At 48.3% G+C, this 25,747-nt stretch overlaps 1 protein-coding gene across 2 annotated transcripts in view; it reads right to left on the bottom strand.

Annotated features, from left to right (window-relative positions):
* APLF (aprataxin and PNKP like factor) overlaps positions 1-12,736 on the bottom strand; it is a 189,209-nt gene extending 176,473 nt beyond the window's left edge. The window contains exons 1-2 of one of the 2 annotated variants that reach the window (XM_069768740.1): positions 12,515-12,736; positions 6,992-7,063 (exon numbers count right to left, since the gene is read on the bottom strand). In XM_069768740.1, coding sequence (XP_069624841.1) covers positions 6,992-7,063; positions 12,515-12,607 — 165 coding nt within the window. In that variant the 5' untranslated portion in view covers positions 12,608-12,736. The remainder of the gene's footprint in view (positions 1-6,991; positions 7,064-12,514) is intronic. The other variant, XM_069768741.1, reaches the window with a different exon arrangement.
* Between the last annotated feature and the right edge of the window lie 13,011 nt (positions 12,737-25,747).

The raw sequence follows: 25,747 nt of genomic DNA, 5'->3' as shown, positions 1-25,747 counted from the left end.
CAATAAAGTTTTTATGAAGGAGGATCATTGATGCCTTCTCTTTCTGGAACTGATGGCACCTTTTCAACCTTGTGGAGGGTTATACCAAGTTAGCACGAACTGTGGAGTGGGGTACAGAGTATATCTCGATAAATGATATTTTGCACTGGTCATTATTTTCCTCTTTTAATTAAAGCCCCGGTTTCAGCTGCTGAAAAAAAAAAAGACCCAAAGCATAATGCTGCCTCCACCATGCTTCACTGTGGGTATGATGTTCTTTTGGTGATGCGAAGTGCTGACTTTCCGTCAAAAATACCTTTTGGAATTCTGGCCAAAAAAATTAAACCTTGGTCTCATCAGACCAAAACACGTTTTCCCCAAAGCTTTTGACAGACTATGTAGATTTTGAAAAAACATAGCTGGGCTTGCATGTTCTTTAAGGCTTCTGTCTTGCCACCCTACCCCATGGGCCAGACACATGAAGAATATGGGAGATTGTGGTCACATGCAGTACAAAACCAGTAGTGTCAAGAAACAAGCACAGATTTTACCCAATGAAAATGAATAATCAATCCAAAAGGAAAAATAAGCAGATTTATATGATAAGATATATGACAAAGGTTCTTATTTTCACATGCATTGATTTACAAAACAAAAATTAACAGACTGTTAATGTAATTTTTTTCCGCAATGTCAGTCTTCTTATAAAAAGCACGTAATCACAGAAAAACAAATTAAAGGATTTATTTTAGTTTGTTTTCACTTTCAAAGAAAATCTCAAGTCACTGAATGTTCTGATTTCTTAACACCAGCAGTAATGTAGCAGGCAGCGTGGAGCCTTTACTTGGTGTGAACCTATTACGTTTACTTGTATCTACTATATAATTGTCTAAGGGTCACTTCCGTCTTTCTGTCCTTCTGACTGTCTGTCTTTCTTTCTGTCACGGATATTCATTGGTCGCGGCCTCTGTCTGTCATGGAATCCAAGTCGCAGATTGGTCGTGGCAAAAAGCCCACGACCATTGCCACGATCAATCAGCGACGGGCGCAGTCCGGCGGCAACATGGCCGCTCCTACCTCCCCGCAGTCAGTGCCCGCTCCATACTCCCCTCCAGTCAGTGCTCACACAGGGTTAATAGCAGCGCTAATGGACCGCGATGTAACGCACTCCATAACGCTGCTATTAACCCTGTGTGACCAACTTTTTTACTATTGAGGCTGCCTATGCCTATGTATTCCTTTGGATGAATATAATTTTTTGCATTGCATATAGAGATCTTCTTGGAATTTCAATATAAAAGGAGATACCCAAAACGGAGAACCCCGTCATAGATAATATATTTTCTACTGTAATACTGTGACATAGAAAAATGACCCATACTCCCCCTCCTGCATCGGTGCCGCTCCAAAAGTGTGGGCATCATCATTGCTGGAATGGCACCAACGTGGTAGGTGAGTATGTGTTTTACTCTGAGGACTTCTTTATTTGATTGGGACCACTCCACAAGGCATAGACCGGAGCAATGACAAATACACAAAGGATGAGATGCAGATCTGTCACCGGGAACATGCTTATTCATCATAAGGAGATGGTAAAATATCAGCGTCACCGCACAATTTACTTCTCATTACATCCCGAGATTTACAATGGGGCTGGTAATGTGGAAATCCCCACTCTCACCCCACAGGCTCCAAGAAGCAAACACCATATTCCTGAGCATCAACCTCACATTCCGTTATTTCAGATTGAACGGTACACAGGGACTGGCCTGGTGGTCTGCAGAGGGGTCCAGTCACACGGAACTGCTGAATGGAAACCTGTCCCATTGTAACTGTGTAAAATCTGTGCAAAGAAGGAGATAAAAGGAAATGTGGGGCAGAATGATATAAAGGTTTGTTGGGGAAGGATCAGTATAATTCGGATTTCATTCAGTGAAATCTCTTGTATTTCTATGCACAGGAGTCCAGTGGGCGGTGCTACTAGTGATTGACAGCTCTCTCTGCACAGTCACACAGGAAAAACTGTGACCCACATTCCTGCTTCTGTTTACTGGATCATTCCTGTGGATCTCCATTAACCCTTTGGATCACTATCAGCAGCGCAGAGGAATCCCATTTCTTTTCATTGAAACATCATCAGTGATGTCCCCTCAGAGGCTGGGCTAGTCCCTCCGCTGCTAAGCACGAGCCGGTTGTCAATGCCAATGGATGCCTCATAGGGTCTTGTCACTGTGCGCTATTCTTCTCAGTGTAGTGACAGTGCGCTCTCTCGCCGACATGGTCAGTGCTTATTGCAAGGAGCGAACAAGCCAGCAAAGACCAGCACCGCCCCCGCAAGTGATCAAAATGTCGCATTAACCCCAAAATGGCATCAATAAATATTGTAAACTTGACCTTGTCCTCACAAAGCTTCATCAACTAAAAATGTTATAGATCTCAGCAAATTGTGAATAAAACAAATTTCTTTTTTTTTTTTTACAAAGCTAAAAAAAATTAACCATTAAAATTATAATAAAAAATGATACTAATTTAGCATTGCTGTAATTGCACCTAGTAGAGTTAATTAATTTGCAGCACTCGGTCCATCAGCAACGTAGTATTCTTTGACCGCTGAACAAGAGCCCTGCCGAAGCCGTCTATAAACGGATGACAATCATTAGCCGGCTGATCAGACCCTAGGAAACTCTGCATTCATCTAATATTTAGGGCCACCTGATTACTTTATGTACATGGCAATGGCAACATGGAAACTCTCAGTGTTCCTGTAGTTTTGGAGACGATTTGACCACATAAAGGGGATAAAGACCAAATGGCTCTTTCCCTGAACATGGTCTGCTGTAGTATGTCGTACAGTTAGTGTCATTGTGAAAAAGAGATGAGGATTGTTGGGGTCCTGGCAGATCCACACCGAACTGGTATTGGGGCTACTTCTAGGTATCACACAATTTCGACTGATCACAATTAGCAAAATCAGTCTCAGAAAAAGTATCTGCACAACTCCAACAACAGCACCCCACCTATCCAATGGTTGTATGTGGTACTGCAGCTCAATTCCATTCACTCCAATGGAACGGCAATGCCAGACCCATCTCAGACAGTATATTATTCTTGGTATTGTGAGGGGAAACCTGCCCTGGTTTCCTTATTCCAAAAATGCACTGCAAGTAATCGGGGGGTGTACCACAAGTGCATTCGAAATGTATAACAAGTGCAGCAATCAATAAAATTCTGTTTATTCGCCTAGAAAGGTAAAGGTCTGTATCCGAGATTTTAGGTAGTGGAAATAATGTTAGAATAAATCTCCAGAAATGAATGAAGCCAGCCAAGTTACCTTAGTAAATCTGAATGCTGAGCATTATGGTTTCTACACGATTTAAGTTACTTAGTAATTTTGTCAGATAAAAGATGTAAAAAAAAAAAAAACAGTTTTCCACGCACTGAAAATCAAATGACGTCCATTTATCATTTCCATGTAGAACGTTAGGAAGATTGTATCTGCCGCCTTCCATTCGGGGGATTCAGATTCTTGGAAAGCAGATGTCATACGTTCACTCACCTCACATGCCTCACTGACTGTCACAGCGGGAAGCTGCTTGGGAACAGGTATTTTAATTAAAAAGTACCTCTCCTTCTATGCAAAGCCTGTAGAAGAGCATGGTCTAGCTGCCCTTATGTCCACATCATTTTGGAACTGATTTTGGTGCACATACCAGACCGATATGTCCCAGAACTATCGTGATTCTCATGCCCTGTAAATTGCCATGCACTTTTATTCAGTGGCTGATCTTCTAAATCAGAATTCTGTCAGCATGTTACCTGCTGGAACTTCCTTTCCTTAAGGTACCGTCACATTAAGCGACGCTGCAGCGATATAGACAACGTTGCCGATCGCTGCAGCGTTGCTGTTTCGTCGTTGTGTGGTCGCTGGAGAGCTGTCACACAGACAGCTCTCCAGCGACCAACGATGCCGAAGTCCCCTGGTAACCAAGGTAAACGTCGGGTTACTAAGCGCAGGGCCGCGCTTAGTAACCCGATGTTTACCCTGGTTACCATTGTAAATGTAAAAAAGAAAAAAAAACACTACATACGTACATTCCGGTGTCTGTCGCGTCCCCCGCCTTCAGCTTCCCTGCACTGTGTAAGCGCCGGCCGTAAAGCAGAGCGGTGACGTCACCGCTGTGCTCTGCTTTACGGCCGGCCGGCGCTGATACAGTGCAGGGAAGCTGACGCCGGGGGACGCGACAGACACCGGAATGTAAGTATGTAGTGTTTTTTTTTTTTACATTTACAATGGTAACCAGGGTAAACATCGGGTTACTAAGCGCGGCCCTGCGCTTAGTAACCCGATGTTTAACCTGGTTACAAGTGAAGACATCGCTGAATCAGCGTCACACACGCCGATTCAGCGATGTCAGCGGGTGATCCAGCGACAAAATAAGGTGCTGGCCTTCTAGCTCCGACCAGTGATCTCACAGCAGGATCCTGATCGCTGCTGCGTGTCAAACACAACGATATCGCTATCCAGGACGCTGCAACGTCACGGATCGTTATCGTTCTAAAGTCGCTCAGTGTGAAGGTACCTTTAGTCTTTGTACCTCTGTTATTAGAGATACATTACATATGTCAACAGTCAGTGGACAGTAAGTTACACAAAAGGGAGACTCTGAATAGCTTGCGCTGTGAAGTGATTTTTCAGAGGTAATATGCTTTACTCATCCTCCACCAGGTCCAGCACCAAGTCTCCACCGCTGCTATGGTGTCTACAGCAATGATTTCACACCGACAGCGCTGCTATCAATCTGTGAGCTCACTGATTGATAGCAGCGCTGCTAACGTGACACCAGTGCTGCAGACAGAACCAGACACCGAAAGCAGCAGCACCCTGCATTGGACACAATGGAGGCCGAGGATTGCACAGTTAGGACCATTCCTTTTATTCGCCTCAAACCTGGAGCGGTTAAAGAAAACACTCAACATATGCACTGCAGGTCATTTTCACAAAGAAGTGCGTGTGTTAATTATTTTTGCTGTGTATTTTTTTTAGTAATTGTTTTTTTTTTAATGGTAGGATACAAGTGGAATCCACCTGACAAAGACATGTGCACACACACATTTAAAATGACACTATTTTTTGGTAAGGTACCATGCATTATCCTGGTCCCCACCCAATGGCACTTTTGAAGTTGCTTAATACACCAGGGCTCAAACACCAGAAAAAAAAAATAATAATGGCTGCATTTTACTGGGCTATAAAGAAGTAACAGAAAACTACTCCATTTGTCTGACATCACTTCCTGTCCTGCAACCACTGGCTGACAGCACTCAGTTCAGCCGAGCGTACATATTACTGCAAAGGAACCAGGGCTCATGCAGACAGCGGCAGAGTCTGGCCACAAGTCTCCCAATCAGAGCATGACAGCTCCATGGAATTCTAGGAGGCCGTCGCACTCATGTCAGGAAACCCGCCAGCCTGTGCAGTGCAGTCTGTGACCGGACCGAGATCTACAGAAGTCTGCATGGCTTATCACTGCTTCATTGAGACAACATCTACTGAGAAAGAGTCAGGAGGCCTCATACACATCAGTTGGTCTGGCCAATATTAACCTGATGTGTGTATTATTATTCAGCCGTTACACCGATGCCTCTACCTTGTGCCAGTCATTGCACTGGTTACCCATCCACTGCAGAATTCAATATAAACGTATCACTCTCACCCACAAAGCACTCCATGGCTCAGCACCACCCTACATCTCGTCCCTCGTCTCAGCCTACCACCCTACCCGTGGCCTCCAAGACTTCTCACGTGCTGTGCCAATTCTTTGGAATGCATTACCCAGGATAATTTGATTAATCCCCAATACCCACAGTTTTAAGCGTGCCCTAAAAACGCACTTGTTCAGACTGGCCTACCTTCTCAACACATTAATCTAACTATTCCTGTGTTGCCCATTCAAAATGTTCACCATAACCAGGTTCCTCGCCTCATGTTCTCACACGTTTTATGTAGTTAATAGCCCCCTGTGTCTGTACTGTTACATATTCTGGCTGATAACAGGTTCATGCAGCATTACATGAACACCCGATCCTTACACTATGGCCGGTCCAAACAACGAAAGCAATTGTTACCATCCACCTCTCGTGTCTCCCCTTTTTCCTCGTAGATTGTAAGCTTGCGAGCAGGGCCCTCATTCCTCTTGGTATCTGTTGATCTATGTGTTTATTATTATGCTGTAATGTATATTATTGTCTGTACAAGTCCCTTCTAAAATGTAAAGTGCTGCGGAATATGTTGGCGCTATAGAAATAAAATTATGATTATTATATGGGGGGTGTCATAAGACAACAGTTTTTTCAGCTTCACGAAGATACCGCATCTCTCCTAAGTGGATGACATTACACAAAGGTTACATAAAGTCTCTGATCTCGGTGCTGTTTGTTCACCTTCTTCTATAAGTCAGATAAATAAGGGAAACATCATTGTGCTCTGTAAAAGATTCTTCTTCTTCCTGTGGCCAGATCTGTTTCCAGATTTTGTGCTTATCCCAGAGTTTCACACTGCACTGTATTTTATTTTCTATGATCAATAAGTTTTACATACGACAATTTCCTAATATATTTTATGTTTTCAACAAAACCAGTCTTCAGATTAAATCGACTAATATGGCAAGACATGGTAAAATAGGAGATAATTCCCTTCATATGATGAAGAAGTTGGCTTCTTATTCGGCAGTTTCCATTTTTCAGTTTTTTACAGGTTTAACGACAAAAATAAAAAATTACAATAATAAAATACTATGTGGCGAGGGGCTTTGACGCCCATTTTTGTGCCAGTTTTATAACTTTTGTAGCTGCTTTTAAGCGTATTCACATCAGGACACCTCGCTGCATTGTATTTTACTATTGTCTTTTTTTATTTTTGTTGTTAAACCTGTAAAAAAAAAAAACTTTAGCCGAATAAGAAACCAACTTCAGCATCGTTCCCTTCATACCATCTGAACAGTTCAGTACTTACGGCTTTAATGCGGAGCTTGTCATCTACCACCTCGAGTACGGCATGGCTCCTGGATACTCTCTTATCTGCAATCTATAGGAAATAATAACATGGAAAAATCAGGAATAATAGCACAGATGAAAAGAGGGTTTCCAGGATTATATAAGAAAGCGAATTCCATCACTTCAGTGGTTCATCAATGTGATAGAAGGTGATGATGTCTCGTCCATCAGTTACCCGAGCGCTGCAGCCAATCACTGGCCTCTGCAGTAATGTAGTGTAAAGTTACCACTGAGGCCAGTGATTGGCTGCAGCGGTCAGGTGACTAATGGAAAATATCCCATGACATTCAGTACTGGCAGGGATCAAAGTAAAACCAACGCTGGAGAAGGAGTGGCCTCCAGGGACAAGCGATTAGTAATTTATTCTATAACACTCCCTACCCGAGCACTGTATGTAAAAACTAAAGCTCAATGCACATAGCATATAAGCTTTATAGAGGACCTGCCACCACACCAATAGGGGACAGTTTTCGCTTGTATTTTATTCTTGACAATTCGCTGAATATTTCAGTTTTTACCTCTTTAAAATCCACCATATGTTTCCATAATATGGACCTTTTTATTTAATGCTAATATTTAATGCGTCTACACAGGTGGCGGGGCTCATCTGGTAATTATGTAGAGTAGCTAAAGACAAGTCCCCCGATAATCCCGTGAGCCAGGCCCCATTGCTAAACAACAAGGTCCATGTGTCAGGAGACACATGAAGGATTTTTAAAAAATAAATAAATAAATGGAATACTCAGGGGGGCACTGGGAATAAATTAGGGGCACAAAGTGGCCACTTCTGACCTGGTGACATCATTCTTTAAATTGGTGGTGTCCAAAGATTATTGCTCCACAGGATCAAGAAGGAAAGAAGACAAAAATGAGCTGCTCCCCCTCCTAAAGTCCAACACTGCCTCTGTCTGCGGCTCTGGACATAGTGTACAGGCTGCAGGGATGTCACGGTGACAGCGCTGCAGGCCATCACTATCTGCACTTCGGGGGCTGCTGAGATCAGTAATAGGCTGCAGGTATGTCACGGTGACAGCGCTGCAGACCATCACTATCTGCACTTCGGGGGCTGCTGAGATCAGTAATAGGCTGCAGGGATGTCACGGTGACAGAACTGCAGCCCATCACTATCTGCACTTCGGGGGCTGCTGTGATCAGTGATAGGCTGCAGGGATGTCACGGTGACAGCGCTGCAGGCCATCACTATCTGCACTTCGGGGGCTGCTGAGATCAGTAATAGGCTGCAGGGATGTCATGGCGACAGCGCTGCAGGCCATCACTATCTGCACTTCGGGGGCTGCTGAGATCAGTAATAGGCTGCAGGGATGTCATGGCGACAGCGCTGCAGGCCATCACTATCTGCACTTCGGGGGCTGCTGAGATCAGTGATAGGCTGCAGGTATGTCACGGTGACAGCGCTGCAGGCCATCACTATCTGCACTTCGGGGGCTGCTGAGATCAGTGATAGGCTGCAGGGATGTCACGGTGACAGAACTGCAGCCCATCACTATCTGCACTTCGGGGGCTGCTGAGATCAGTGATAGGCTGCAGGGATGTCACGGTGACAGCGCTGCAGGCCATCACTATCTGCACTTCGGGGGCTGCTGAGATCAGTGATAGGCTGCAGGTATGTCACGGTGACAGCGCTGCAGGCCATCACTATCTGCACTTCGGGGGCTGCTGAGATCAGTGATAGGCTGCAGGGATGTCACGGTGACAGAACTGCAGCCCATCACTATCTGCACTTCGGGGGCTGCTGAGATCAGTAATAGGCTGCAGGTATGTCACGGTGACAGCGCTGCAGACCATCACTATCTGCACTTCGGGGGCTGCTGAGATCAGTAATAGGCTGCAGGGATGTCATGGCGACAGCGCTGCAGCCCATCACTATCTGCACTTCGGGGGCTGCTGTGATCAGTGATAGGCTGCAGGGATGTCACGGTGACAGCGCTGCAGGCCATCACTATCTGCACTTCGGGGGCTGCTGAGATCAGTAATAGGCTGCAGGGATGTCATGGCGACAGCGCTGCAGGCCATCACTATCTGCACTTCGGGGGCTGCTGAGATCAGTAATAGGCTGCAGGGATGTCATGGCGACAGCGCTGCAGGCCATCACTATCTGCACTTCGGGGGCTGCTGAGATCAGTGATAGGCTGCAGGTATGTCACGGTGACAGCGCTGCAGGCCATCACTATCTGCACTTCGGGGGCTGCTGAGATCAGTGATAGGCTGCAGGGATGTCACGGTGACAGAACTGCAGCCCATCACTATCTGCACTTCGGGGGCTGCTGAGATCAGTGATAGGCTGCAGGGATGTCACGGTGACAGCGCTGCAGGCCATCACTATCTGCACTTCGGGGGCTGCTGAGATCAGTGATAGGCTGCAGGTATGTCACGGTGACAGCGCTGCAGGCCATCACTATCTGCACTTCGGGGGCTGCTGAGATCAGTGATAGGCTGCAGGGATGTCACGGTGACAGAACTGCAGCCCATCACTATCTGCACTTCGGGGGCTGCTGAGATCAGTAATAGGCTGCAGGTATGTCACGGTGACAGCGCTGCAGACCATCACTATCTGCACTTCGGGGGCTGCTGAGATCAGTAATAGGCTGCAGGGATGTCATGGCGACAGCGCTGCAGGCCATCACTATCTGCACTTCGGGGGCTGCTGAGATCAGTGATAGGCTGCAGGGATGTCACGGTGACAGAACTGCAGCCCATCACTATCTGCACTTCGGGGGCTGCTGTGATCAGTGATAGGCTGCAGGGATGTCACGGTGACAGCGCTGCAGGCCATCACTATCTGCACTTCGGGGGCTGCTGAGATCAGTAATAGGCTGCCGTCACACTAGCAGTATTTGGTCAGTATTTTACATCAGTATTTGTAAGCCAAAACCAGGAGTGGAACAATCAGAGAAAAAGTATAATAGAAACATATGCACCACTTCTGTATTTATCACCCACTCCTGGTTTTGGCTTACAAATACTGATGTTAAAAAACCAACCAAATACTGATAGTGTGACGGCAGCCATAGGCTGCAGGGATGTCACAGTGAAAGCGCTGCAGCCCATCACTATCTGCGCACTTCTGTGGCTGCTAAGATCAGTGATAGGCTGCAGGGATGTCACGGCGACAGCGCTGCAGCTCATCACTATCTGTACTGCTGGAGCTAATGAGATCACCGATAGGCTGCAGGGATGTCACGGTGACAGCGCTGCAGCCCATCACTATATATCCACTTCTGTGGCTGCTACGATCAGTGATAGGCTGCAGGGATGTCACGGCAACAGCGCTGCAGCTCATCACTATCTGTACTGCTGGAGCTAATGAGATCACCGATAGGCTGCAGGGATGTCACGGTGACAGCGCTGCAGCCCATCACTATCTATGCACTTCTGTGGCTGCTACGATCTGTGATAGGCTGCAGGGATGTCATGGCGACAGCGCTGCAGCCCATCAGTATCTGTGCACTTCTGTGGCTGCTAAGATCAGTGATAAGCTGCAGGGATGTCCACGACCAACAATTAATTAACAAGAGCAGGGAAAATTATAAACTTGTGTAGCATGTAATCCCTTTAAAAATACTTTATTGAATATAAACATTAAAGATACCAAATCCCAGTGAATAACTGAAAAAATCTGTAACGTACCAATACAGCCCTGTGAACATTCATGGGTGATATAAACAGAAGCACACACGGGTGTTAGCCTGAAAACACTTAGCTTCAGCCAATAGCCCCAGCCTCGACCCGTTTCCCCGTCATACAGTTCATCAGGAGGCAGCGGATAGAACCAGATAGTTATCAGACGCAGCCGCAGGCATCCTGATATGTGGACTGGGGCTATTGGCTGAAGCTAAGTGTTTTCGGGCTAACACCCGTGTGTGCTTCTGTTTTTATCACCCATGAATGTTCACAGGGCTGCTACAGGTTATAGTCTTTTATGTGAGCCATGATGGGTTGTGTATTTCTAAATTGAGCCAGGTCGTGCATTTTGGTTATCAGTTTTGCTAGTCACTTCCCCTTTGTCTATGACATGTTAAGTCCTTTTTTATGGGCTTTCAGTATCTGTGATTTGATTATTGTATAAATGTCATCTAGTTTCTGTATGGCTTAATGCCACTGCATTGTTAGTAATTAGATTACATGTCATTAGCAATATTGGCCTGGGGAATGTGTTTTTTTTGTCGTACCAAACATTACTTTAGCTTATTAATTACTGTCCTTTCATTTCTTTGTATTGCTTATTGTTTTCCCACCTTCAGTGTTATAGGTGCTAACAGGGGTAGTTTGGGACAGCCGCCGCGGAGTGGGGGCGCCAAAAAATCGTTTCTACCAGGGTGCCAACCTCCACTGTTAGGAAGGGACAGCAGCTAAGTGTAGGGACACGGTTAGGCTATTGGTACGTTACAGATTTTTTTCAGTTATTCACTGGGATTTGGTATTTTTTCAATAAAGTATTTTTACAGAGATTACATGCTACACAGGCTGCAGGGATGTCACAGTGACAGCGCTGCAGCCCATCACTATCTATGCACTTCTGTGGCTGCTGAGATCAGTGGTAGCCTGCAGTGTTGTCACAGTGACAGCGCTGCAGCCCATCACTATCTATGCACTTCTGTGGCTGCTGAGATCAGTGGTAGCCTGCAGTGTTGTCACGGCGACAGCGCTGCAGCCCATCACTATCTATGCACTTCTGTGGCTGCTGAGATCAGTGGTAGCCTGCAGTGTTGTCACGGTGACAGCGCTGCAGCCCATCACTATCTATGCACTTCTGTGGCTGCTGAGATCAGTGGTAGCCTGCAGTGTTGTCACGGCGACAGCGCTGCAGCCCATCACTATCTATGCACTTCTGTGGCTGCTGAGATCAGTGGTAGCCTGCAGTGTTGTCACGGCGACAGCACTGCAGCCCATCACTATCTGTACTGCTGGAGCTAATGAGATACCCCTATTCTTGAACCCTCTACCCCAACACATCAGACTCTCGCCTACCATCGAAACCTTCAAAAAGAACCTGAAGACCCACCTCTTCCGACAAGCCTATAACCTGCAGTAACCACCGAACCGCTGCATGACCAGCTCTATCCTCACCTACTGTATCCTCACCCATCCCTTGTAGATTGTGAGCCTTCGCGGGCAGGGTCCTCACTCCTCCTGTACCAGTTATGACTTGTATTGTTTAAGATTATTGTACTTGTTTTTAGTATGTATACCCCTCCTCACATGTAAAGCGCCATGGAATAAATGGCGTTATTATAATAATAATAATAATAAGTGATAGGCTGCAGTGATGTCACGGTGACAGAGACATCCCAGGGACTACTCTGTCCCCAGAACTGTCATCACAGTGCACCAGGGGTTAACAGCAGATAACAGAGAGCGCTGGTCCCCCTAGGACGCCCGGCAGATGTATCGGTGCAGCGCGGAGCTCTGCCGTACACGGGTCAGCAGCACACAGACGCCGGGCACACCGCACAGCACTTACACCCAGGAGCGGTCCCCTTCCAACGACAGTCTCCCCCACCGGAATAACATGGCTTCCGCTGCCATCCGCGGCCTCCAGCCGGTAGCCGGACATGTCACACCGGGCTCTGCCGCCAGTAACTAAGGAGACCGCTGTCAGTAGGAGGCAGTGAGCTCTCCCTCCACACCGTGCTCGGCGGCCGCACTTCCTGGTGTGTCACGTGGTGTCGTGTCAGCCTGTCACAGACCAGATGAAGCACGGGAAGTAAACACGAGTCACGTGATGAAAACAGGGATTATTCCTGACGTAAATACTAGGAGTACTGGGCCCCAATAGTGCTACAAGTGGCGGGGTCACGGGTCTGCTGCTTGTGGTAATAGTGGCGGGGTCACGGGTCTGCTGCTTGTGGTAATAGTGGCGGGGTCACGGGTCTGCTGCTTGTGGTAACAGTGGACGGGGTCACGGGTCTGCTGCTTGTGGTAATAGTGGATGGGGTCACGGGTCTGCCGCTTGTGGTAACAGAGGACGGGGTCACGGGTCTGCTGCTTGTGGTAATAGTGGATGGGGTCACGGGTCTGCTGCTTGTGGTAATAGTGGATGGGGTCACGGGTCTGCTGCTTGTGGTAACAGTGGACGGGGTCACGGGTCTGCTGCTTGTGGTAATAGTGGATGGGGTCACGGGTCTGCTGCTTGTGGTAACAGTGGACGGGGTCACGGGTCTGCTGCTTGTGGTAACAGTGGACGGGGTCACGGGTCTGCCGCTTGTGGTAATAGTGGATGGGGTCACGGGTCTGCTGCTTGTGGTAACAGTGGACGGGGTCACGGGTCTGCTGCTTGTGGTAACAGTGGACGGGGTCACGGGTCTGCTGCTTGTGGTAACAGTGGACGGGGTCACGGGTCTGCTGCTTGTGGTAATAGTGGATGGGGTCACGGGTCTGCCGCTTGTGGTAACAGAGGACGGGGTCACGGGTCTGCTGCTTGTGGTAACAGTGGACGGGGTCACGGGTCTGCTGCTTGTGGTAATAGTGGACAGGGTCATGGGTCTGCTGCTTGTGGTAACAGTGGACGGGGTCACGGGTCTGCTGCTTGTGGTAATAGTGGCGGGGTCACGGGTCTGCCGCTTGTGGTAACAGAGGACGGGGTCACGGGTCTGCCGCTTGTGGTAATAGTGGACGGGGTCACGGGTCTGCCGCTTGTGGTAACAGTGGATGAGGTCACGGTTCTGCTGCTTGTGGTAATAGTGGACAGGGTCATGGGTCTGCTGCTTGTGGTAATAGTGGACAGGGTCATGGGTCTGCTGCTTGTGGTAACAGTGGACAGGGTCATGGGTCTGCTGCTTGTGGTAACAGAGGACGGGGTCACGGGTCTGCTGCTTGTGGTAACAGAGGACGGGGTCACGGGTCTGCCGCTTGTGGTAACAGTGGATGAGGTCACGGTTCTGCTGCTTGTGGTAATAGTGGACAGGGTCATGGGTCTGCTGCTTGTGGTAACAGTGGACGGGGTCACGGGTCTGCCGCTTGTGGTAATAGTGGACAGGGTCATGGGTCTGCTGCTTGTGGTAACAGTGGACGGGGTCACGGGTCTGCCGCTTGTGGTAATAGTGGACAGGGTCACGGGTCTGCTGCTTGTGGTAATAGTGGACGGGGTCACGGTTCTGCCGCTTGTGGTAACAGAGGACGGGGTCACGGGTCTGCTGCTTGTGGTAACAGAGGACGGGGTCACGGGTCTGCTGCTTGTGGTAACAGTGGATGAGGTCACGGTTCTGCTGCTTGTGGTAACAGTGGACGGGGTCACGGTTCTGCTGCTTGTGGTAACAGTGGATGAGGTCACGGTTCTGCTGCTTGTGGTAACAGTGGACAGGGTCACGGGTCTGCTGCTTGTGGTAACAGTGGACGGGGTCACGGTTCTGCTGCTTGTGGTAACAGTGGATGAGGTCACGGTTCTGCTGCTTGTGGTAACAGTGGACAGGGTCACGGGTCTGCCGCTTGTGGTAACAGAGGACGGGGTCACGGGTCTGCCGCTTGTGGTAACAGTGGACGGGGTCACGGTTCTGCTGCTTGTGGTAACAGTGGACGGGGTCACGGTTCTGCCGCTTGTGGTAACAGTGGACGGGGTCACGGGTCTGCCGCTTGTGGTAATAGTGGACAGGGTCACGGTTCTGCTGCTTGTGGTAACAGTGGACGGGGTCACGGTTCTGCTGCTTGTGGTAACAGTGGATGAGGTCACGGTTCTGCCGCTTGTGGTAACAGTGGACAGGGTCACGGGTCTGCCGCTTGTGGTAACAGAGGACGGGGTCACGGGTCTGCCGCTTGTGGTAACAGTGGACGGGGTCACGGTTCTGCTGCTTGTGGTAACAGTGGACGGGGTCACGGGTCTGCCGCTTGTGGTAATAGTGGACAGGGTCACGGTTCTGCTGCTTGTGGTAATAGTGGACGGGGTCACGGGTCTGCCGCTTGTGGTAACAGTGGACGGGGTCACGGGTCTGCCGCTTGTGGTAACAGAGGACGGGGTCACGGGTCTGCCGCTTGTGGTAACAGTGGACGGGGTCACGGGTCTGCCGCTTGTGGTAATAGTGGACGGGGTCACGGGTCTGCTGCTTGTGGTAACAGTGGACGGGGTCACGGGTCTGCCGCTTGTGGTAACAGTGGACGGGGTCACGGGTCTGCCGCTTGTGGTAATAGTGGACGGGGTCACGGGTCTGCTGCTTGTGGTAACAGTGGATGAGGTCACGGTTCTGCTGCTTGTGGTAATAGTGGACAGGGTCACGGGTCTGCTGCTTGTGGTAACAGTGGACGGGGTCACGGGTCTGCCGCTTGTGGTAATAGTGGACAGGGTCACGGGTCTGCTGCTTGTGGTAACAGAGGACGGGGTCACGGGTCTGCCGCTTGTGGTAACAGAGGACGGGGTCACGGGTCTGCCGCTTGTGGTAATAGTGGATGAGGTCACGGGTCTGCCGCTTGTGGTAACAGTGGACGGGGTCACGGGTCTGCCACTTGTGGTAATAGTGGATGGGGTCACGGGTCTGCCGCTTGTGGTAATAGTGGATGAGGTCACGGGTCTGCCGCTTGTGGTAACAGTGGACGGGGTCACGGGTCTGCCGCTTGTGGTAACAGTGGACGGGGTCACGGGTCTGCCGCTTGTGGTAACAGTGGATGAGGTCACGGGTCTGCTGCTTGTGGTAATAGTGGACGGGGTCACGGGTCTGCTGCTTGGAACAGTAGACGGGGTCACGGGTCTGCCGCTTGTGGTAACAGTGGACGGGGTCACGGTTCTGCTGCTTGTGGTAATAGTGGACGGGGTCACGGGTCTGCTGCTTGTGGTAACAGTGGATGAGGTCACGGTTCTGCTGCTTGTGGTAATAGTGGCGAGGTCACGGGTCTGCTGCTTGTGGAAACAGGACGAGGTCACGGGTCTGCTGCTTGTGGAAACAGTGGATGAGGTCACGGGTCTGCTGCTTGTGGTAACAGTGGATGAGGTCACGGTTCTGCCGCTTGTGGTAATAGTGGACAGGGTCACGGGTCTGCCACTTGTGGTAATAGTGGATGGGGTCACGGGTCTGCCGCTTGTGGTAATAGTGGATGAGGTCACGGGTCTGCCGCTTGTGGTAACAGTGGACGGGGTCACGGGTCTGCCGCTTGTGGTAACAGTGGACGGGGTCACGGGTCTGCCGCTTGTGGTAACAGTGGATGAGGTCACGGGTCTGCTGCTTGTGGTAATAGTGGACGGGGTCACGGGTCTGCTGCTTGGAACAGTAGACGGGGTCACGGGTCTGCCGCTTGTGGTAACAGTGGACGGGGTCACGGTTCTGCTGCTTGTGGTAATAGTGGACGGGGTCACGGGTCTGCTGCTTGTGGTAACAGTGGATGAGGTCACGGTTCTGCTGCTTGTGGTAATAGTGGCGAGGTCACGGGTCTGCTGCTTGTGGAAACAGGACGAGGTCACGGGTCTGCTGCTTGTGGAAACAGTGGATGAGGTCACGGGTCTGCTGCTTGTGGTAACAGTGGATGAGGTCACGGTTCTGCCGCTTGTGGTAATAGTGGACAGGGTCACGGGTCTGCCGCTTGTGGTAACAGTGGACGGGGTCACGGGTCTGCCGCTTGTGGTAATAGTGGACAGGGTCACGGGTCTGCTGCTTGTGGTAATAGTGGACGGGGTCACGGTTCTGCCGCTTGTGGTAACAGAGGACGGGGTCACGGGTCTGCTGCTTGTGGTAACAGTGGATGAGGTCACGGTTCTGCTGCTTGTGGTAACAGTGGACAGGGTCACGGGTCTGCCGCTTGTGGTAACAGTGGACGGGGTCACGGGTCTGCTGCTTGTGGTAACAGTGGATGAGGTCACGGTTCTGCTGCTTGTGGTAATAGTGGACGGGGTCACGGGTCTGCCACTTGTGGTAACAGTGGACGGGGTCACGGGTCTGCCACTTGTAACAGAGGACGGGGTCACGGGTCTGCCGCTTGTGGTAATAGTGGACGGGGTCACGGGTCTGCCGCTTGTGGTAATAGTGGACGGGGTCACGGGTCTGCCGCTTGTGGTAATAGTGGATGAGGTCACGGGTCTGCCGCTTGTGGTAACAGTGGACGGGGTCACGGGTCTGCCACTTGTGGTAATAGTGGATGGGGTCACGGGTCTGCCGCTTGTGGTAATAGTGGATGAGGTCACGGGTCTGCCGCTTGTGGTAACAGTGGACGGGGTCACGGGTCTGCCGCTTGTGGTAACAGTGGACGGGGTCACGGGTCTGCCGCTTGTGGTAACAGTGGATGAGGTCACGGGTCTGCTGCTTGTGGTAATAGTGGACGGGGTCACGGGTCTGCTGCTTGGAACAGTAGACGGGGTCACGGGTCTGCCGCTTGTGGTAACAGTGGACGGGGTCACGGTTCTGCTGCTTGTGGTAATAGTGGACGGGGTCACGGGTCTGCTGCTTGTGGTAACAGTGGATGAGGTCACGGTTCTGCTGCTTGTGGTAATAGTGGCGAGGTCACGGGTCTGCTGCTTGTGGAAACAGGACGAGGTCACGGGTCTGCTGCTTGTGGAAACAGTGGATGAGGTCACGGGTCTGCTGCTTGTGGTAACAGTGGATGAGGTCACGGTTCTGCCGCTTGTGGTAATAGTGGACAGGGTCACGGGTCTGCCGCTTGTGGTAACAGAGGACGGGGTCACGGGTCTGCTGCTTGTGGTAATAGTGGACAGGGTCACGGGTCTGCCGCTTGTGGTAACAGAGGACGGGGTCACGGGTCTGCTGCTTGTGGTAATAGTGGACGGGGTCACGGGTCTGCCGCTTGTGGTAATAGTGGACGGGGTCACGGATCTGCCGCTTGTGGTAATAGTGGACGGGGTCACGGGTCTGCCGCTTGTGGTAATAGTGGACGGGGTCACGGATCTGCCGCTTGTGGTAATAGTGGATGAGGTCACGGGTCTGCTGCTTGTGGTAACAGTGGACGGGGTCACGGGTCTGCCGCCTGTGGTAATAGTGGATGAGGTCACGGGTCTGCCGCTTGTGGTAACAGTGGACGAGGTCACGGGTCTGCTGCTTGTGGTAACAGTGGACGGGGTCACGGGTCTGCTGCTTGTGGTAATAGTGGATGGGGTCACGGGCCTGCCGCTTGTGGTAATAGTGGTGGGGTCACGGGTCTGCTGCTTGTGGTAACAGTGGATGGGGTCACGGGTCTGCTGCTTGTGGTAACAGTGGACGGGGTCACGGGTCTGCCGCTTGTGGTAACAGTGGACGGGGTCACGGGTCTGCCGCTTGTGGTAACGGTGGATGGGGTCACGGGTCTGCTGCTTGTGGTAATAGTGGACGGGGTCACGGGTCTGCTGCTTGTGGTAACGGTGGATGGGGTCACGGGTCTGCTGCTTGTGGTAATGGTGGACGGGGTCACGGGTCTGCCGCCTGTGGTAATGGTGAATGGGGTCACGGATCTGGCACTTGTGATGACAATGATCCGGTTCTGCCACCTGTAACAACTATCTACATATTCTATTCTATTCTTAGGGTCCTGGTTGTGAATTTACTGTACTCGGCTGATTCAATTTCTTGGTTCCTTTTGAGATGTCTGCGAAAAAATTGTGCAGATAATGGATGGATCTTGTGCCATCCATTTTTTTTTTTTTTTTACTCATACCCATTGACTTGCATTGGCGAGTTTCATTCGATATTCATATTCAATCGCAGCATTCTGTGATTGTTTTTCCTGAAAAAATGTACAGATGAGCTGTGCTTCATTGAATACCATAAGACAGAGTGCAGTGTGCTGTTTTCTCACACCACACTCCTCCATATTATACACCAGTGTGAGCCCTAAAGCCCCTACTGAATTGTGCCGTTTTGGTGTTCTTTTATCTCTAGAGGCCTCTATGGGGAGCCTGAAAAAAATACGTGTAAAACACAGTTATTTTTTTGAAGTGTAGAATCAAAGCTTTTCTGTTCTATAAAAATATACATTAAATACGCTACTTCAAATCTGCACCAAAAATACATCAAATGAGGGAGAAAATGCATAAATACTATTGTGTAGTTTGGTACGAACACTTAAATCAGTAGGTCTGAGGATACGTGCACACGTTGCGGAAAGTCCTGCGGATTTTTCCGGACTGATTTTGGTAATTCCGCAGGTAAACCGCACTGCAGATTACCTGCGGAATTACCACTTTTTTGTGCGGATTTCACATGCGGATTTACACTTGCGGATTCCTATTATGGAGCAGGTGTAAACCGCTGCGGAATCTGCACAAAGAATTGACATGCTGCGGAATAAACAACGCTACGTTTCCGCGTGTTTTTTCCGCAGCATGTGCACTGCGGATTTTATTTTCCATAGGTTTACATGGTACTGTAAACTCATGGAAAACTGCTGCCAATCCGCAGCGTCAAAACCGCTGCGGATCCGCAGCAAAATCCGCAACGTGTGCACATACCGTTAACCATCCTGGATACAATGGGAGAGTCCCGGATTTGGGTCAGCTGCATGTCTCTCACTGCTACGATGTCCCCTCTGACACTGAAGGAGGAGAAATGGTAAATGGGTATGGATTTTGGGTGGGGTTAAAACTGCGGCATCGCATGTAGCGTGCTACATAGTTTGTCCCTCTTTCTGTTCTGTAAAGGTGGGAGGTATGCCATTTTACCTGGCACACTGCAGGACTCCATTTCTTGTGATTATTGGGGCGTTAAAGGGGGTGGAGAACTGGCCAGACCCGTTTACTTCCTTGGGTGGAGTTTGCTTACAATGGTCACTGAGAATAGGCCACACATGCCTCATGTTGTCTCATAGTTTAGGAGCAGTGTCGCAGAATGCCGATCCCCTATTCTGCCTTGGGTGTACCTGCAGTAAATTTCAACCAAACATCTTTCAAATTTGGCAAAAAAAATCTTCACGTAAAGCCATATTCCGTTTGAAAAAAAAATGTATCCCAGTTTACCCCTAAGTTTTTGTCTGGAGATAGAGTCTGGCTTTCTTCAGTACATCCATCTCAAGACCTCTTGTTTAAAACTTATTCCCCAATGTGTTCTTTTTCACAATGGTTTGAAACAGATCAATGTAAATTGTCCTTGCACATGAGCAATTCATTTCATGTCTTTGCTCAAGCATCTAATCTATGGAAATTTTTCCAGGATTCCTGCATCCTCCCTGGTGTCTTCTTGGGGTCCTGATGCTGAGCATGAGATCCAGTAATCTTGGATGTCAAAGAGTTCAGAGGGAAGACCTTATATCTCATTGACTGGAAAGGTTTTGATTCAGAGGAGAGATCTTAGTAGCAAGTTAAGAACAGCAATTCATCCTCAAATTCCATCTACTTCACAGGCCAAAGAGAAGGGAAAGTAAAGGAGGTGTTACTGTGATGCTATGGTCACGTTCTTCCCTCTTTATGCTGTGTGCCCACAAACAGGAATAGCAGTGTTTTCTACATTACAAGCACAGTAGATGGGATTTATAGAAATACAGCCCTACCCTATACCCTTGCTTGAGGTTCTGCTTATTTCATCCCTCAGCACTGTATGCTGTCTACACCACTGCTCTCTATAGACGTCCATCTTCTTGCTCATATTCAGTTTTCAGCATCTTATAAGGCCATTAATGCTGTTCGCCTAACACCTGTTGCCTTAATTTTTACAAGTACCCTCAACAATTGTTTTTGGCATCAACAATAAAGTATTTTTGATCCCAGCATTCTGTGAAAGTGGTTTTAATTTCTGTTATTTATTATTTCTGTTGTCACGAGGGTGTCACATCCCCTGGAAGACCTGGAGTTAGACGGCCATATTGGGTCACGAATCGCAGGTCTTTAGAGACGGTGTGATTTGTGTCCCATGTTAAACGGATTTAATTTCCTCAGGTGATGAAGAGGTTAATGACCTTTTATATGCTGGTCAGAAACATGCAGCTCCAATTCAGCTGCTTCTGATCTGGTCATTATCGCTTCCTATAAAAACTGGCCAGACCTTCTTGTCCCTGCCAGTGAAAGATTTGTCTTCCTGTGCTGTGTGCTAAAGCTAAGTAGTTGGAGTCGAGTTGTTGTGGTAGCGATCTATGGTTTGCTCTACTACATATGTGTTTATCTATTGGTTACTATTTCTTATTAGTTTATTCATCCCTATTATTAGTGCTTTTGTATGAGAGAGGTTTTCTGTTATCCATGTTATTTCTTTGAGTCTTGTTTACCTTACATTTCTATCCCATGCCTCGTGGGGGAGGGGACAGATCAGGGTTTAACAGGTGCATTGTAAGGTTGGAGAATAGGGCCTCTCTCTCTCTAAGCATCCCCTTGGGACAGGGATAGAGTTCCAGGGACAGTTTGAGGCCCCCCTTCATTACCGAAGACCGTCACAGCGTGACACCTGTTTGACAGTGACCCTATTTCAATACTGAACAAGTTTCCTCATCTATTACTCAAATGAACCTCTGCTTGTTTAGCATTATTATTGAAGTCCAGCAAACCCAACCTTTGCCAGTCTGACTATGATTTCTGCCTGTTGTGGTACCATGAATTTGTGACTCTAGTTTTCACATTAATGTGTGTTATGCTCGCACCCAGATTGGTTAGCAAGAGCGTGGATCGTGGCCCCACTGGGCCACAGTCTAATCATATCCTTGGTGTTCACTGGAGCCTCTTGTGAGGTCAGCCTTGTACAGCAGGTAGTTGCCAAGTACCACTCCAGGGCGATGTCCGGCAGTAGCAGCTGACCCCCAAGGGGACTGTAGCGACAGGTGCAGACAAGTCCTGCGGATATACTGTCTGGCTCAGTTGATGCATAGACATAAGCAAGTACTGGCAGCCATTCCTGGAGTACAGTTAAATAAATAGGGCAGCACACTGCAGCGCCAAAACATGCAAACTTGAAAAAACGAAATTTGAACTGCATTACTGCACTAGAAATATGAAAAATGAGAGCTTTTAGCGCACAAAAATGGCCAATTTTATGTGTACCTCGTAGCCACGTTAAGGCATCTCTCTTATACGAGGTCCTACGTTTGACCTACCTCACTGAGAATAAACGTCTCCATCTGAATGGGTACATGTAAAAACCTCTTCTTGGACTCAAATTCTCTCTCTATGTGGAGGGGTATTGGACCTACTATAATTAAAACACCTGAAGCTAGGAGGCGGGGAGTGCACGATCAGAAGGCTAGAGAATACATTTCAAAAAACCTGATCTGCACATCCAAACATAGACTGAGTGTGAACAGGTGCTGAACCCAGAGTCGCCAACTCGTATATAGTTAAATAAATAGGGCAGCACACTGCAGCGCCAAAACATGCAAACTTGAAAAAACGAAATTTGAACTGCATTACTGCACTAGAAATATGAAAAATGAGAGCTTTTAGCGCACAAAAAAGGCCAATTTTATGTGTACCTCGTAGCCACGTTAAGGAGACGTTTATTCTCAGTGAGGTAGGTCAAACGTAGGACCTCGTATAAGAGAGATGCCTTAACGTGGCTACGAGGTACACATAAAATTGGCCATTTTTGTGCGCTAAAAGCTCTCATTTTTCATATTTCTAGTGCAGTAATGCAGTTCAAATTTCGTTTTTTCAAGTTTGCATGTTTTGGCGCTGCAGTGTGCTGCCCTATTTATTTAACTATATACGAGTTGGCGACTCTGGGTTCAGCACCTGTTCACACTCAGTCTATGTTTGGATGTGCAGATCAGGTTTTTTGAAATGTATTCTCTAGCCTTCTGATCGTGCACTCCCCGCCTCCTAGCTTCAGGTGTTTTAATTATAGTAGGTCCAATACCCCTCCACATAGAGAGAGAATTTGAGTCCAAGAAGAGGTTTTTACATGTACCCATTCAGATGGAGACGTTTATTCTCAGTGAGGTAGGTCAAACGTAGGACCTCGTATAAGAGAGATGCCTTAACGTGGCTACGAGGTACACATAAAATTGGCCATTTTTGTGCGCTAAAAGCTCTCATTTTTCATATTTCTAGTGCAGTAATGCAGTTCAAATTTCGTTTTTTCAAGTTTGCATGTTTTGGCGCTGCAGTGTGCTGCCCTATTTATTTAACTATATACGAGTTGGCGACTCTGGGTTCAGCACCTGTTCACACTCAGTCTATGTTTGGATGTGCAGATCAGGTTTTTTGAAATGTATTCTCTAGCCTTCTGATCGTGCACTCCCCGCCTCCTAGCTTCAGGTGTTTTAATTATAGTAGGTCCAATACCCCTCCACATAGAGAGAGAATTTGAGTCCAAGAAGAGGTTTTTACATGTACCCATTCAGATGGAGACGTTTATTCTCAGTGAGGTAGGTCAAACGTAGGACCTCGTATAAGAGAGATGCCTTAACGTGGCTACGAGGTACACATAAAATTGGCCATTTTTGTGCGCTAAAAGCTCTCATTTTTCATATTTCTAGTGCAGTAATGCAGTTCAAATTTCGTTTTTTCAAGTTTGCATGTTTTGGCGCTGCAGTGTGCTGCCCTATTTATTTAACTATATACGAGTTGGCGACTCTGGGTTCAGCACCTGTTCACACTCAGTCTATGTTTGGATGTGCAGATCAGGTTTTTTGAAATGTATTCCTGGAGTACAGGCAGAGACGGCTAGAATACAGGCAGGTCGGTGCTGACTGGCACGGCTGATACACTGGCAGGCCAGCACAGCTGATAAACAGGCAAGGGGTACAGCTGATACACTGGCAGAGATAGGAGCCAGTTCAGACTAGAGGGACAGGAACAGTTTCAGGAAGGGCTGAGACACAGGCAGGTAAGACTGGAATACAGGGACGGGTAGGACCCAGTTCAGACAAAGATCCACAGATGTGGACAGGCGCAGAGCCGCAGATGCGATAGGTGTAGAGCTGCAGACGCTGACAGGCAGGAAACCACAGATGTGACCAGGCAGGAAACCGCAGACGCAGTCTGGCAGAAAACTGCAGACATTGTAAGGCACAGATCCACAGATACGGAAAGGCGCAGCGCCGCAGATGGGGACAGGCACAGATCTGCAGATGCGAACAGGCATGCAGATGCCGTTAGACAGGAAACCATAGACATGGTCAGTCAGGAAACCAACAGGAAAGCATAAGACAATTACAAGGACAAGTACACACAGGACAGACAGGATCAAGTTTACACAAAGACAGGTACAAGCAGGACAGACAGGACCAGATTCACACAGGGTACTTACAATGAAGTAGCAAGTGTAAACCAAGATCACTAATGTTGTACAGAGACAACAAAATAGACATAGGTACTGGTTCAGAAACTAGATTCTAGAGATAGGTACAGACATAGCAGGTTTAGGGAAAGATCCAGACTTTGATACAAACAGATTGAGGGATAGGTCCTCATTCAGACAAGGACAGAGTGGCAGACACAAGAAAAATCAGATACAGGCACAGATTCAGGTTACAGGCCTGGGTATTCAGGCTTGCAAGAACAGGAAAGGACCTGGCAACTCAGACATTGCACAGACACTGAAATAGAATGTTGCTCAGGCACCTTCCAACATAGTAACATAGTTAGTAAGGCTGAAAAAAGACGTTTATCCATCCAGTTCAGCCTATATTCCATCCTAATAAATCCCCAGATCTACGTCCTTCTACAGAACCTAATAATTGTATGATACAATATTGTTCTGCTCCAGGAAGACATCCAGGCCTCTCTTGAACCCCTCGACTGAGTTCGCCATCACCACCTCCTCAGGCAAGCAATTCCAGATTCTCACTGCCCTAACAGTAAAGAATCCTCTTCTATGTTGGTGGAAAAACCTTCTCTCCTCCAGACGCAAAGAATGCCCCCTTGTGCCCGTCACCTTCCTTGGTATAAACAGATCCTCAGCGAGATATTTGTATTGTCCCATTATATACTTATACATGGTTATTAGATCGCCCCTCAGTCGTCTTTTTTCTAGACTAAATAATCCTAATTTCGCTAATCTATCTGGGTATTGTAGATCTCCCATCCCCTTTATTAATTTTGTTGCCCTCCTTTGTACTCTCTCTAGTTCCATTATATCCTTCCTGAGCACCGGTGCCCAAAACTGGACACAGTACTCCATGTGCGGTCTAACAAGGGATTTGTACAGAGGCAGTATAATGCTCTCATCATGTGTATCCAGACCTCTTTTAATGCACCCCATGATCCTGTTTGCCTTGGCAGCTGCTGCCTGGCACTGACTGCTCCAGGTAAGTTTATCATTAACTAGGATCCCCAAGTCCTTCTCCCTGTCAGATTTACCCAGTGGTTTCCCGTTCAGTGTGTAATGGTGATATTGATTCCTTCTTCCCATGTGTATAACCTTACATTTATCATTGTTAAACCTCATCTGCCACCTTTCAGCCCAAGTTTCCAACTTATCCAGATCCATCTGTAGCAGAATACTATCTTCTCTTGTATTAACTGCTTTACATAGTTTTGTATCATCTGCAAATATCGATATTTTACTGTGTAAACCTTCTACCAGATCATTAATGAATATTTTGAAGAGAACAGGTCCCAATACTGACCCCTGCGGTACCCCACTGGTCACAGCGACCCAGTTAGAGACTATACCATTTATAACCACCCTCTGCTTTCTATCACTAAGCCAGTTACTAACCCATTTACACACATTTTCCCCCAGACCAAGCATTCTCATTTTGTGTACCAACCTCTTGTGCGGCACGGTATCAAACGCTTTGGAAAAATCGAGATATACCACGTCCAATGACTCACCGTGGTCCAGCCTATAGCTTACCTCTTCATAAAAACTGATTAGATTGGTTTGACAGGAGCGATTTCTCACAAACCCATGCTGATATGGAGTTAAAC

This window comes from Ranitomeya imitator, chromosome 5, assembly GCF_032444005.1.
Source record: "Ranitomeya imitator isolate aRanImi1 chromosome 5, aRanImi1.pri, whole genome shotgun sequence".
Taxonomy (NCBI): Eukaryota; Metazoa; Chordata; class Amphibia; order Anura; family Dendrobatidae; genus Ranitomeya; species Ranitomeya imitator.
The sequence above is the reverse complement of the archived record's forward strand: the minus strand, read 5'-3'. Positions and strand labels throughout refer to the sequence as shown.